Source organism: Sinocyclocheilus anshuiensis, unplaced genomic scaffold, assembly GCF_001515605.1.
Source record: "Sinocyclocheilus anshuiensis isolate Anshui unplaced genomic scaffold, SAMN03320099.WGS_v1.1 scaffold1050, whole genome shotgun sequence".
In the NCBI taxonomy this organism is placed as follows: domain Eukaryota; kingdom Metazoa; phylum Chordata; class Actinopteri; order Cypriniformes; family Cyprinidae; genus Sinocyclocheilus; species Sinocyclocheilus anshuiensis.
The window spans coordinates 124,989-140,954 of record NW_015536519.1 but is presented as its reverse complement, the minus strand read 5'-3'; the positions used below and the strand labels follow the sequence as shown (position 1 = coordinate 140,954).

At 37.6% G+C, this 15,966-nt stretch overlaps 1 protein-coding gene across 1 annotated transcript; it reads left to right on the top strand.

Moving 5' to 3' along the window:
• The first annotated feature begins 5,737 nt into the window (after window positions 1–5,737).
• On the top strand, window positions 5,738–9,618 carry LOC107693455 (macrophage mannose receptor 1-like). Its single transcript, XM_016492861.1, has 5 exons — window positions 5,738–5,818; window positions 7,999–8,359; window positions 8,437–8,775; window positions 9,370–9,458; window positions 9,538–9,618. Exons 1-5 carry the CDS (start codon window positions 5,738–5,740, stop codon window positions 9,616–9,618), a joined length of 951 nt encoding a protein of 316 aa, XP_016348347.1.
• The last annotated feature ends 6,348 nt before the right edge of the window (window positions 9,619–15,966 follow it).

The window sequence follows — 15,966 nt, the reverse complement described above, 5'->3', positions numbered from 1 at the left end:
TCCCAGGTGTGTCTCGTCATCCCCTCCTCCTCGTGTGTGTATAAAAAGTGTTCCCAGTCCCAAGTTCTCCGTCCGCTGTGAACGTCTTCGTGTGAACGTCTTCCTGTGTTCGTCTCCCTTGGTTCCTTGGTGGTAATAAAGTCCTGTAAACGCCTTCCTGAGTTCGTCTCCCTTGGTTCCTGTAAATAAAGTCTTGGTAACATATTCTCCAGCGTCTCCTCGTCCCTCGTGTGTGTGCAACGTGAGAGATAATAATAAGAAATGTTTCTTGAGGATCAGATCAATATATTAGAATGATTTCTGAAGGATCAAGTGACACTAAAGAGACTGCAGTTATCAGATGAAAATTAGCTTTGCATCACGGTATTAAATTACATTTTAAAATATGTTATACATACATTAAAATGTAATAATATATTAAGTTTAATAAATTAAAAAAATATTATTTTATAATACGTTATATTTAATAACATATTACATATGTTCTTTAATATGTCTAAATCTAATGACCTTAAAAAGTATTATGCTTAAAATAATAAAATAATGTATAAAAGTTAATAAACAAATGTAATTAACACTAAAACCGCCAGCGGGTAAATTTTACCCACACACATGACAGCTGTTTTTACATGGCTAAATAACATATTATTTCACTGTATTATGCCACTGTCTTCACAAAGAAGTGTCTAGAGTCATGCAATGATTATGTCTAGTCATCAACTATATTTTTGTCCTGTTGTTTTATGTTCAAGGCCTTTTTATGCTACACTAGTCACTTTTCATAACGGTCAATATTAAGCAAGCCTGCGCTGACAACTAGAATTAGAAGGAAGTAAATACAGCTATTATAATACAATGTTATTAATATATTAGGATAGCCTATGTTATTTAAATTACTAAAATAGCCTATAGACAATAATGAGCAATAATAATTCACCACACTGCATGATGCGATGACAAATTCAAGCACACGCCTTCACCAAATTAATTATTAATTTGTTTAGTTCTATCATTTATAATTTGAATGAGAAAACAAAACCAATATTTTTTTAGTTTTATTCATTAGATCAAAGATTGTATTTATTTATTTTTTATTCAGGAAACGGGCAGACTAAATAGCACCACAGAAGCGAACAATAAAAGATAGAAATGGCAAATCAAAAATTAAATAATTAATCCAAATTTTGAACAATTATGAGTAACATTAGGATAAAACGCCTAAATATGATATAGGCTATTGATCGCCGTCAGATGCTGAGCCGACCCAGGACGCTTTACTTATCTCCCCACCATCAGACTCTCCGCTCATGGCATTTAGTGCTTCTCATACCTCTGCAGCATTCATAAATCGCCTTCTTTTACACATTTTGTCTTTATTTATGAAACTGATAACCGCTAATTCAGTGAGTGAAAGGTGTTGCCTAGCAATGTACTATGTTAAAACATAAGCGGCACGAAAATCACAGCGCGAACATACAGGCATTATATAGCGGGTCAATTTGACCCGCTGGCACTTATACGTATAAATGCCCCGTTTTTTAATCGGGTTTTATCTAAACAGTTTTTAACAACAGGGGATTGTAAATCACACAGTTTTAGTAAAAGTCAGTGACTGGGAGACTTGAATGTTTTATTAAAAATCTTTTCTCTACGTTTTAAAAACAGCCACGGGTAAAATTTACCCCGTGGCGGTTTCTAGTGTTAATGGATAAAAACACGGAAATTAGGCTGCATAAAGTCATTACGCATAAGTTAAACCAAAATTATATGACTTTAGACATGTTTGTAGTGGATGCGTTTGATCACTTTTCCTGTGGCATGCTATGTTTTAATGACAGCGAGGAGTGCTACAGGTGCACAATAGTTCATCTTTGAATTAAACTGCAAATCTCATGTTATGAGAACATATTTTAGCGAGAACAATGATCAATGATGCACACATACTTCGATATTATGGCGGACACTTCTGGATTCGATGGTCGAACTGTTCATTATCCGGTTCGAATTGGACCAATGATAATAGCTTACTGTACAACCGCAGCTGCACGAGGTGTTAATGTCGTGTGAAGGCATCTCTACAACATTATGAAAAATACCACTGTATTTGAAGGATACGACTTGAAAAAAAAAAACTGTAAGATTTGCGTGTTTCCTTTTTAAAATACTTTGTCAGTGACATGCAATTGTATTTACGCTGCAATAAATATAGGATGATCTGTTTCCACTAAAAATAGCTAAAAGATGTTCACCTTATCAGCAAAACTGCATACATTTAATTTGATTTGAATTGTTTAAAACAATTGAAATACTGTCTGGCCAGTGGAAAAGAATGAGGCCAGCTATATTCCAGGCTATTTATCTGAGAACTAAACAGTTTTGTTTTTATGGATATTTTGATATATTTATTCTAAAACATAACAAGGATATTGGATGATTTTAGCGATAAAAATGTATGTGGCACAAATGGCATTTAGTCCGTATCTCATATTTCCTTAACGTCTTTCTTTGATGGTGTTAAACATGGTGTCACGAGGATGGAATATGCATGGAAATTATATGCAGATGAGGTTATGCATAGTAAAACTAGGCGTTCTAAGCTCCATATATGGTGATTTTGGGGAGGGGTCGGGGTGGAGATGCACGTATACACAATCTTCCCTTGACTGGGATTTATAAAGGGATTTTTGAGCAGGTTCTGGCATACACATGGTTTTATAAATCTGAAAACCTTTGTGCGTATGCAAAATCTAGCTTTTGTGTGTACGTACACTTTTAGGATAAACTTTTAGGATGGATATTTTTTTATAAATGAAACCCGAGGGCTCAGGTGAAGTCATAGTCAGGTCATTGTTACAGGTCCATTTAAGTAAGCTACACTTTAACAACAAATTTTTAAAGTACTTATGGAAATAATTTAAAATAATATACTTAAGTTGGTCCCACTTTATATTAAGTGGCCTTAACTACTATGCACTTACATAAAAAAAAAAATAAGTACAATGTACTTACTGTGTTCATATTGTATTGCAAAACACTATTGCTGCTATTGAGGTGGGATACGGGTAGGTTAGGGACAGGTTTGGTGGTATGGGTAGGTTTAAGGGTGGGTTAAGGTGTAAAGGATGGGTCAACTGTGTAATTATAAATGTAATTACAGAAATTAATTACAGATGTAATTACATGCAGGTATTTTTTTTAAATATAAGTGCAATGTAAAAACATGTATGTACACAAAAAGTGCATTGTACCAAATTATTAATTTAAATGTAAGTACATAGTAGTTAAGGCCACTTAATATAAAGTGGGACCCTTAAGTTTAACTAAACATAATGCTTTTCGACACTTAATTGCATGGTAATTGCAATTAAATCATAATGTACACATTTATTGAACCACTAACGAAGACTTAGTTACATATTTATATGTAATTTCACAAAACTCCCGAAACTTTAATTTGATATTATTGTAAATTGCAATTTTTAAAACTTTACTTGTTGGTTGAGAAACATAGCCATGAAATTGCGCACCCTTTTAAGTACACTCAGGTGACCTGTTGTTTATTACTGTTATTAAAATTATTAATTTTATTTTGTACTGTTCTCCGAGGTCCACTTATAATGTTATCACATTTTTTTTACATCCAAAAATATCATAATTTAGAAGTAATAGGCTATTTTCTGTCCTGTCTTTGTCACCCTCATCAGAACACTCCATTTGAATCGTGGCGGATTAACTGTAGACTCGGAAGTAAATGCTAAACACTGCTATGATTGGCTGATAGTTGTATATGTTTGACAGCGACATTCCTCATAGATGTGCACTGCTGTGATTTAGGTTAAAAATGCATAAATACTCAGTACATATCAAACGATCTGTTTAACAGACAAAGCAACAGTGATCACGTAATGAAGACAGTTACTCACACTTGTGTGCTGCGACATGACTGTCGGATCCAATATAATCGGCATATTGTCTTTTAGATTCAATCTTTTTGAAAATCCCGCATCAAATGGTACCTTGTTTGTAAGGCAAGGCAAGTTTATTTATATAGCACATTTCATACACAATGGTAATTCAAAGTGCTTTACATAAAAGAAAGTAAAATAATCATAAAATCATAATCACAACAATAAATCAAGGAATTTAAAAAACTTTTTAAATTATTTAAAATGAATTTAAAACAGTTAAAAACAGAAAAAGATTATACATAAAATATAGTGCAATCAGTTCGGACATCGCATCCTGGCAGCAGCGTTCTGGATGAGCTGCAGCTGTCTAATGGTCTTCTTGGGAAGGCCGGTGAGGAGACCATTACAATAGTCCACCCTGCTGGTGATAAAGGCATGAACAAGTTTCTCCAAGTCTTGACTGGAAACAAAACATCTAATTCTTGCAATGTTTTTGAGATGATAGTATGCTGATTTAGTTACTGCTTTGACATGACTACTGAAACTAAGGTCTGTCTCCAGAATCACACCAAGATTCCTGACTTGATTTTATAGGGACAGGTTCTGAAAAGTGCATCTAGTACGACATTAGGCTTGAATACTTGGTTAATTTGCATTATTAAGAGGAAATAAGAAATGAACAATTGAAAACCTAAACCTCAAATATTGCCCCATGTTATTGATTCAACCCATGTCATCTAAATCTCACTCCAGCTTGGCAAGCAAAGTTGGCAACCCTGTCTATTAGTTAGGTAAACCCCTACCTTCACTTCAGTTTTATAGAAGTGAGTAGAAATCAGTTTCAGATAATGTTCTGAAGGTCGTGCTCAAGACAGCAACTGTCTTTGGTATTGCCCTGAGGTTTTTTGACTGAAATCACGGTCCGAGGGCTCATGGACCGGACCGAAAGGGCGCTTTAGCATCTGTGATTAAAGGGGCAGGGGCTCGAGCCTGCGAGATAATAATATAATTTATTCTTCCCTATATAATAACAAAATCGTTTTGTAAACATAATTTTGATAATCTAGTTTAAAAAAAAAACAGTCGGTAAAGCCAAACGTGTGGGAAAATGTAAAAGCTGAATTTACTTTAGTTATTCAATTAGTGCACAAAACGCAAACACAAAAGAAAATATTTAAAACAGGTTTGGATGCTGTTAATATTCTTCACTGTGAAACAACATCAACATATCTGTGCACAAATAACTGTTTAATTGTTAAGTCTGATTTCCTTAACTCTATAATGCACAGTCACAATGTAAAATAATAGTGATTAATGGATAATAATTATCATCATCACACATGCATGAGTTTCTGTATTACCCATCTTGCTTCACAGACCTTTTCAATGGAATGACTCCATTTAGATAGATAAGTGTATGTGTGAGTGTGTGTGTGTGTGTGTGTGTGTGCACGCACATGAGGACTTGATCAATTCACAGCATTTCCATCTCGTCAATCGCCACACTAAAACAAACCTTTCCCTATCGCAGACCTGATTGTTTGAGATGAATGTTGATCATGGTGAAATCACGGTACGTTTCAACATATGTGACCTGTGACTGCAGAAATGCTTTGCATTATATAAAAATGTAACTCTCCTGTCTGCTTCTTCGTTGGCGTGGAGGTTGGAGTTTGCGGTGCAAACGGTGAAGGATGTTTACCGCATTAGGAGTCTCTATGAGAGTCTCACGATGAAGCTGATGGCATACTGGAGATTTGAGATGATGGACTCCTGTGGAGCTCAAGCACTGATTTACATCATTCAAATACACACAAAACATTATGGAAATGATCAATGATCGAGCTGAGTGGAAAGCAGGACAAGCCACAGGTCTAGAGGTCATGATGAAACTGCAGAATCAGCTCAAGGTGTGTCCTGAGAGGGAACATGCAATTCTCTTTCTGGTCCCACTTTATATTAAGTGGCCATAATACCTGTGTACTTACATAGTAACTAGATCTGTATATAGTATGTAACCACAGTGTAAGTACACATTGGTACATAGTATCTACAGCTCTAATGTTCGTGTAACTACACATATGTAACAACCCACTGAATGGTATGTGTAAGTACAAGTACAAATGTGTAACAGGACATTGGTAACAACACTTTTTGGTAATGAAAGTACAAATGTGTAACAGGACTAACAGCACTTTTTGGTAAAGAAAGTGTTACACTTTATATTAGATTTACCATGTAATTACTCTGATGTTACACAGCAGCGGCCAGTAAGTTAGGCTTTACATATAAATTGTGGTTGGTGTCCAGAATGTTACACTTTATATTAAGTGGACAGCTCCTGAGGAGTTACCATGTAAGTGCGCTGGTATTACAGTGGCGCACCAACTCCACCAACTTGAGATCCAACTCCTCCCACTTTACATATCCCTAAACCTACCCATCTCCACCCCCTGGATCAAATGATTCCAATTACTCTTATACATATTGCTGTTACAACATGTAGTTATATATGTCCTGTTACACATTTGTACTTACACAAACCATTCGGAGGGTTGTTACATGTGTGTAGTTACAGAAATATCACAGCTCTAGATACTATGTAGCAATGTGTACTTACACTGTGGTTACATACTACGTACACATCTAGTTACTATGTAAGTACACAGGTATTAGGACCACTTAATATAAAGTGGGACCCTCCTTCTTCTTAAGAGAACATATTTACGCAAATGCATTATGTAATTATACAGATAACATCTTTGATCCATGTATATCATCACAATCACCCATTACACAAGTTGTTTCTTTTTAGTGGTTCTCTCTACCTTGTCATTTTACATTTGCATGCAATTCTTGTGGATTTTTGCTTAAAACCAAACAAACACCCATTCTGACAGTTGGGTCAAAAAAATAAGCTTACTTGAAAAGGAAAACAAGTTGATTTTCATGACCCCACTGGCAGATATTTTATTTTGTTTTAAGCATAAACATGTCATACATTATTAGATTTAAGATTTGTGTGATATGTTTGTACTGGGAACAAATCAAATAATGTATACATTATACACATGTAAATTAGGATGAATACGTGCACTAGTTCATAGTATTGCAGTAACATTTCCCGTCTGTGTCCCCAAATACTTTTGTGAAAATAATAGTCATCCATAAGTAAAATTCTGTCTCTTATCACACTGTGGAAATAGATACTCCAATTATACTGCGTTTGGTAGTCAGCTCAAATTTTCTGATCGTTATTTGTTAATCATGTAGTAGTCATTTTTTTGGCCTGTCAGGTTTTGTTTATAAATTGTCTGTTTGACCTCAAACCATTTCCTTGCTCTCTGGCACTTTTTCAATAAAGCACCTCATATTTCAAGACATGTCAGGGGGGAAATCAATCCATGCCATCCAAACTGGGAGGTTTTGAAAGTAAAAAGGAAATCCAAAGCGGTAGATCCAGCCGAGGGATAAAGGTCGTGTAAAGTGAACCTCAAAGAGCAAAATCGGCTTAAGAGCTCTGCAGGATTTCCATAGCTAACATTACAGGTAGGAGATTGTTTGTATTATGGATTCTTATTTATATTTATATAAGTACTTAATATTTCACTGTATAATTTTATCCCAAAATGAAGTGAAATATTGTAAGATATTTGTATTAATTCAGTGCTATTCCATTTTTAATTTAATGTTAGGATTATTTATTTATTTGACATTATTTCATTCAAATCAAGTCACATTTATTTCTGTAGCACTTTAAATAATACAGATTCAAAGTAGCTTCACATCAATGAACAGAGAAATAACAGAGCTAATATTTAATAATTAATCAATTATGAAAAAAAAAATCAATTTCCAATAGGCACCAAATTTTAAAGTCACATTAATGGAGTCTGATGGAACAACGTGCTGTTTCATTTTTAGGTATTCAGGTGAAAGTATTTAGTAATGGAGCTGAGAATCGTTTTCGTTCTGTTCGTCATTTGTGAGTATATGCACATTTCAACTAAAACAGAATAATTTGCAGGTGTATTTTTCCATATAACCCATGAAAAATTCTTCTTTTTAAGGTTCACATACTTCATCACAGAACATCATCTACTTCGTGAATCAATTCAAGACGTTTGATGAGGCTCAACAATATTGTCGAGAGAATTACATTGATCTGGTGACTCTGTCGGACCAGGCAGACATGGAGGAGCTCCTTGGGCTTGACAGCTTCACGTACACTGAATCCGCCTGGATTGGACTGAAGAAAAGCGTCAGTAAGCAGTGGCGCTGGGCTCTGGCTGATCCACAGTTTTACCAGGAAGGAGAAACTGAATACAGAAACTGGGCAACCAAAGAAGAAGAGGTCGTCATAGAGTATGAAGACTGTGCAGTGATGTATACCGATGGGCATTTATACGACACCTACTGTTTTCCTATCAGATATTTCATGTGCTACGATGGTGAGCATTCAGCAAGATCTTTCTGAAGACATCTGGCTTTGAAGAAGTTTTCATTCTGATTCTTTTTAATCTTCTAGGTCAGGGAGATAATAACCAGAAATACGTCTTCGTTAATGAGCCGAAGTCCTGGAGAGACGCTCAGACTTACTGCAGACAGCATCACACAGAGCTGGTCAGCGTGAGGAACGAGGAGGAGAACCGTCAGATCCGGCAGCTGATACCTGCAGGACATTTCGCATACATCGGCCTATTCAAAGACGATTACATCTGGTCCGATAACAGCACGTCTTCATTCAGAAACTGGGATCCTGATCAGCCGGATGAATCGGGAGAATGTGTGGCACAACAGTTACGAGATAGCAGACTGTGGGATGATCAGACGTGCAGTGCTCAAAAGCCATTCTTCTGCTCTGCCTGTGTGTAAATGTGATGTATTTGCATATTTTATTGGGCACCTACAATGTTTTTGTGTTGTATAATGGGATTTATACTTAAAAAAAAAAGTTATTTTTGTCTTGTTTTCCAGTATAAATATGTAAAGCTTATTTAATTAAGATACATTTACTGGAGATGTACAATGACTTCAGATAAGAAGTCGTGTTTTAATTGAAGCTGATCAAACTGATCAACTGTTTTTCTGACCACACTGGCGGATATTTTCTCTTAAGCATAAAGCATTTGCGCTGGAAAACAAGACTAACATTCTGAGGAAGAAAATCACTTTTTGCAGCTGTGTCTCCAATTTTGGACCATCATAAAATGAAAATATCTGGACAGAAAATGAAAAGATTAATTATCAGAATGTATCAGGCAGCTGCATGTAAAGGTAAAAAGTTGAATTGCAGAAATAATGTTCATTCAGCTGATGTCTGATGAGTTCCTAGCCTGTTGTCACAGCAGAGTAGAGAGAAAGAAAAATATGCAACCAGCTGAGCATAACAAATACAACTGGTTGAGCTTTTAACCAGTTCTCATTGTAAAAGTAGGTGTGTTTGTGTGTTTATACTCAGTGCGGAAGAAGAGGCAGATTTTTAAAATCCAAGTGAAATCTCATCAGGACGTGTCTGACCTTCAACTGAAAGCAGCCATCTTGGCAAAGGTTAGCGTCATTTGCTAACAAAGCGGTTTTGTTCAGGTTCTTGAGCATCTCGCTGGTGACAATTGTTTTTGTTTTTCAGCTGCAGCAGAAACTGGAGGAGCTGGGAATGGCATACGACACCAAACTGGAATGGAGGAAGCTGACTGATGGACGGGTCTGAGATTATGACAGGGAGTAAATGCTGCATCTCATGGGAAAACGTAAATGTTTTACAAGGTGGTGATTTCATACAAAAACATACACTTAAGCATGAAGCATGAAAAAAGTATAAGCATGATGGTCCGCCCCTAAACATAAACGTCACTGGGGAGTAAAGAGATAGTAAAAAAAAATATGAATAAATCTGCAGTCACTAGTCTTTGAGCATGCAAATTTCTATGGACACTACAACGGTTGTAATATGATGTCACATCCTGCAGTTTCTTTAAAAAGCATAACTTGGCATATAATACTTGCCATATGTAAAAATATGCAATCTATTCCAGTTTAATGCAATGCTTCAGTTCTGCAGATTTAAAGTTTGCATTCTATTGATCACACGTCTTCATGTAAAACAAAACTTTAAGTTTGGAACTCAGCGAAATTTGCAGATGCTTGCGGTTTCTCTCACATCGGAAAAATGGAAGATAATAGAAGGAAAAGTGGAGTGTGACTGCCCGGATTGTACGAATTAGCTACCAATTCGCCAAAATGTAAAATAATTATGGATTACCATGAGATGTTTATGTGTAAGATGAATATTCGGGTTTGGGGAAACATTTGTATAATGCTGCACTCTTTTGCTGAGATAGATCCCATGAGGTTAAAAGAAGACATCTTAAACCAACTTAAGGTGGTTGGGTTTCTTTTTTTCTTCTTTTTAGTAGTGTTTGCAATGATGTTATTTGAAAAATCAATTTTACCATTGATACCTTAAATACACTGTATTGGCATGTTGATATTGTGAAACTGTTTAGTACAATGTTCATACTAAAAAATCTTAAATAAGATATTACGTGTAAAACGTTTCATATAAAACATGTCATAAATATTCATAAAATTAAGTATACCATTTATTAAAAAAAGTTTTTAAATTCCACAAAGTTTTTTTTTTTCAGATTATTTTTATAATAGATTTCTATGAAAATTCTGCCATTAATTAATGTTGTTCCAAACCCGTAAGACCTACGTTCATCTTCAGAACACAACATTTTTCAAGATATTTTCAAAATATTCAAGATATTTTTTGATGAAATCCGAGAGCTCTCTGACCCCCCCATAGACAGCAATGCAACAGAAATGTCCCCAGGCCCAGAAAGGTAGTAAGGACATCGTCAAAATAGTCCATGTGACATCAGTGGTTCAACCGTAATTTTATCAAGCTATGAGAATACTTTTTGTGCGCAAAGAAAACAAAAATAACGACTTTATTCAACAATTCTTCTCCATCAGGACAGTCCACCGCCATTGCCATTGCATACGCATGTGTCGTGGTATGTGGATGTCCTTACTACGTTGCAGGGCCTGGGAACATTTCAGTTACATTGCTGTCTATGGAGGGTCTGAAAGCTCTCGGATTTCATCAAAAAATATTTTAATTTGTATTCCAAAAATGAACGAAGGTCTTACAGGTTTGGAACAACATGAGGGTGAGCAATTAATGACAGAATTGTAATTTTTGGGTGAACTAACCTTTTAATAGTGTGTCTAGTATATTATCCTTGGATGTGACATGAGGACAAGGGAAAATACTTATGTTTTATTCTGCTTTTCAAAGACAACATTAAATGTTATGTGGCATAATCTGACCCGTTTGTGTTTCTTTGAATTTCCCATGACCAATTTGTCAGCAACCTTTCAAACTAATAATGAGGAACTATTCATTAATCTGTTTGTTACTGTAAAACACTTTCTAAGATTTAACTGTTCAACTGCTTCAACACAGAAAAACAAAAGCACTGAAAGACCAGAAAAAAGTACTGTCTGTCGAACCCTGTCACTACTGAAACTGTTCTTCACACTGTGGCTGAAGCATCACGTGTGTCACTGCTAGTTATTTGTTAGTGTTTATATTCTGCTCTCCTATAGTTCTAAATAGTAATTATAAATAGTATTTTATAATTTAACTATAAATAGAAGTAATTCTAAATAGTAATTCATAATTGAGTTGCCTAATATTTATATGCTCGTAAGCTCCTAATGTATCCATTAGTTTGTATCATTTTCTTCTGCTGCTGCCTCTTCCGCTCGAGTCTATTGCAGCCCATATAACCGATTCCTTGGCCCATTGGCTTCATTTTCCTATATTAGCCATTTTGGGCTTAGGCCATTTTTATTTATTTATTTTTTTGGTTTATTTATTGTAGAACATACATGGCCTACAAGATTCAATAAAGGACTAGGTGTTACAGTCCCTAGTGTTACACCGATACTGATTCCCTGGTGAGCTCTTGAAGAAAAATGGCTGCTATAAGCCTTTATCACCAGGACACATCATCAGTTGTGTACCTCAGCATCACGGGGTGTTTCGGCCATTTATCACAAGACACCCTCTGCTGAGGCAGGCCCACCACAGGTTGATCAGGCCTGGGTGTGTGTCACATGGTTAGCTGTTCGCCTTAGCAGTCCAGCTGGTGTCACTCCTTTTCATCCACAGCCAGTGACTGGTCCTCTTGGCGGTGTCGGCCAGCTCTCTGATTGCTCGTCTATGAGCCTGTCCCCTGACTCCAACCTCCCTAAGGGTCTTTGATGTTGACTTGGCTACAAAGCCCCTACACCACACCTCCACTGGACACACCTTTATCTTCCAGCCTCTATCCTCTGCCTCAGCTGCTAGGTTGGAATATCGCAGCTTCTTTCGCTCATAAGCTTCCTCAACAGCATCCTCCCAGGGTACTGTAAGTTCGATAATGTAAGCAAGCTGGCAGGAGTTAGACCAGAGAACAAGATCTGGTCTCAGAGCGGTCGTTGCGATCTCTGAGGGGAAAGTGAGCTTTTGATCCAAATCCACTTTCATCTGCTAATCCCTGGCCATGTTTAGTGGGCCTAAATCAGGGATTGATGGACGAATTCTCAACTTGTCCCCCTCTCGAACAAATGTTGGTAGGTCTTGGCGCACCCTGGTTGTTGAGGGGTTGGGCATTGCTGGATACCCTCCTACACTCAAGCTTATCGGCTAAACACCTGAGAACCTGGTTGTGTCTCCACGTGTACCTGCCTTGGATGAGACTGGTCCTACAACCAACCAAAATGTGCTTGAGGGTTGCTGGGGCTGTACACAGGGGGCAAGATTGATCCTTTCCGAGCCATAACTGCAAATTTATAGGAGAGGGCAGAACATCGCATGTGGCTCGGACAATGAAGCTCAGCCTGTTGGATTCCGTGGTCCAGAGATCGCTCCATGTGAATTTCCTCTTTTCGACATCCTCCCAGCCCATCCAGCGACCCTGTTTAGCTTGTGCTACTGCTCTGGAACACCTGGCTGCCTCCTCCTGTCGTCGCACCTCCTCTACCACCATGGTTCGGCGTTCTGTTGAAGAAGCCTTTTGCCAGAGAGGTGTTGCTGTTCCAAGGCCAAGGCCTCCTGTATCTTGTTGAACGTGACCCACTATGTCACGATGGCGAAGAGCAGATTTGGCCTGTTGCACAGATGTGGCTGGGGTCCACTTCTTCCCTGTTGCTAGGGTAGGAGCGGCACCTCTCACTACGGGGTCTCTGGAGTCATTAAGGGACATGTCCAGTCTCACCTTGGCACATTTGAACTCTTCAAACAGGCTAGAAATTGGGAGTGACAGGGCTCCTTTGCTTTAAAGTCCAACAATACTGAGGCATTTTGGAAGTCCAAGCCACTTCCTCACATGAGAGTTCACTAGCCTTTCCAGTCGCATGGGCATGGGTTAGCGAGACCTCGTACATGGTCAACGGCCACAGGAGTCTGGGTAGTAACCCGAACTGGAAACACCAGAGCTTAAGTTTTCCTGGGAGTTCCGTGTTGTTAATCTGCCTGAGGCCGTTAGCAGTGTCCTGCCGGAGTTGTCCCAGCTGCTGGGTGTCTCTGAGGTCTGCAATATACCATCGTCTGAGGCTCTTGATGGACTTCTCTAGGACTGTTGGAATTGGTTCGTTACTAATGTAGAACCGCTCAACTGTTAGGTGGCCTTTAACAACGGAGATGCTGCGAGATTTACTCGGCTTGAACTCCATTCGTGCCCACTGGATGTTTTCCTGGAGTTTCTGCAGCAAGTGTCTAGTACATGGTTTTGTTGTTGTAATGATAGTCATATCATCCATGAATGCTCTAACTGGCGGAAGCCGCAGCCCATTCCTAATTCTCTCACCTCCCACAACCCAGCGAGACGCACGTATGATCAGCTCCATTGCCATTACAAATGCAAGGGGGGAAATGGTGCAACCTGCCACAATGCCCATTTCCAGATGCTGCCAGGCAGTAGTGTTATTCTCTTCTGTTACACAGAACTGGAAATCCTGAAAATATTTCTTTTTTGGTGATTTCTGGGTGGGTGAACTATACCTTTAATAATTTATTTTATTAATTTTATTATTATTACTATGGACATAGGAAATTATTTCTTTAAGGAAATGATACTCTAAATAATAAACTAAAACTGCCAATAGTCATTTATGGGTGGGTGAACTATACCGTTAATAATTTATTTTATTAATTGTATTATTATTACTATGGAAATAGGAAATTATTTCTTTAAGGAAGTTATACTGTAAATAATAAACTAAAACTGCCAGTAGGTGGAGGTAAATGACTTAATGATTAAGTCATTGAGTCATTTATTCATTCATTTGATTCGTTCACATGGCTGATTCATTCAGGAGTGAAGTAAATGGTTCTTTATGAATGGTCCATTGAATCATTAGGCTTGTTCGACTTGAAGCGGATCATCACCATCACATCGATCGGTGTGTGACTTCAAAGTACAGCAAGAGCTATAGAGAGCAGACAACTCTGCATGTTTTTGAATCGCTCTCACGGTACTTTGATGTCATACACCGATCGGTCTGTGGAGCGCCACTTCAAATCCAACGCGCCTATGGCCAGTGGATCAACGCGCCAAATGGTTCACCCAATTCGTTCAAAACGTGCATTAAGTAATGAAATGCCACTGTGTGTTGCTCGGAGACGAACATTTCTGCTTTGTCTTTATATTTTCGTTGGCAAAATTGAGCAAAACAGACAACACAGTATTAACTTCTTATTTACTGAACTGTTGTATAAGATCAGTATCACATTTGCACTTGTGTGACATTGCACTTAGTCTATTGCTCGTGTGATATTGCTTAACTATATGATGTAAATATGAGACAAAAACTCAACTCAAAACTCAAACTCAAATATATCTTGAATTTTAGAGACATTATAACTACGTTCTCTAGGCTCCATTATGCAGTGAGTTGTTGCCGTGCCTCATATTTGTCATCAATCAACTGTATGAAATGACAGATGACCTACATAGGTCTGGGGCGGGGCAAGTGTGTTGGATGCGTTAATAATTTTAACGAGTTATTTTTCACGTAATTAATTAATCTAATTAATGCTTTCAATTGCCAGCCCTAATATATATATATATACTGTATATATATATATATACACAGGTGCATCTCAATAAATTAGAATGTCGTGGAAAAGTTCATTTATTTCAGTAATTCAACTCGAAGGTCAACAATTCACTAAAAATGTTTTTTTTTTATTGGTCTTATGAAGTATTCTAATTTGTTGAGATAGTGAATTGGTGGGTTTTTGTTAAATGTGAGCCAAAATCATCACAATTAAAAATAGACACAGAACATGAAAGGTATAAACAAATGTTGATCATTAGTGTGAGATTGGAAATACTTTGTACAGTGTCATATGTCAATATGTTGTTGATAATCTAGTGTCTGGTTAATACATTCATCATACCAGTACTTAATTTGTAAATTGCGAGGTCCCGGAACAAAGTGGGGTGATGGATCCGGCATGATTATAGGAGGGAGAGGTAACGGAGCATTGGCGCAATGGAGGACCAGCTTACGTGATTAACAGCATGCATCTTCTTACGGTCATGAAAAAATGTGAAAAGTCATGACATTTTAAAACAGCCATTTCCAGGCCTGGCGCGCCGCCTCGCGAGTACCAAATTGAGTTATTTTTCACAGCTTGCTGCGCTTACACAGCCAAATAAACACAAAAAATGATGTCAAACTGGCTGTCCTGGCGATTATCCTCGTAGACACATACTATCAGATTAAATCAGTCATTTGAAAACAGCGTGAGTGATTCAGCTGTACCGCGTCTTCTCTCGCTCTCAAAGCGGCTTCACAACAGCGCATCTCGTCTGCACTGCTGCACGCTGCGATACAAGACTTTTGCTCGGATTTCGGGACAGTCGACAGAATTGTCACTTGCCTAATCGAGTCATTGTTGCATCGTCACAAAACTGTATCATTTGCACATCTTTTTAAGTTTAAGCCATTCGATACTCGCGTGCTCCAAAGGGGGTTTCCTATGCGCTCACGG

Bases quoted from the DNA above. Each gene is read 5' to 3' on its own strand.
- LOC107693455 (XM_016492861.1), top strand. From the start codon at position 5,738: ATGATCAATGATCGAGCTGAGTGGAAAGCAGGACAAGCCACAGGTCTA. The intron at 5,819-7,998 runs GTGTGTCCTGAG...ACTTCATCACAG, and splicing joins AACTGCAGAATCAGCTCAAG to AACATCATCTACTTCGTGAA. The intron at 8,776-9,369 runs GTGTGTAAATGT...GTTTATACTCAG, and splicing joins GCCATTCTTCTGCTCTGCCT to TGCGGAAGAAGAGGCAGATT.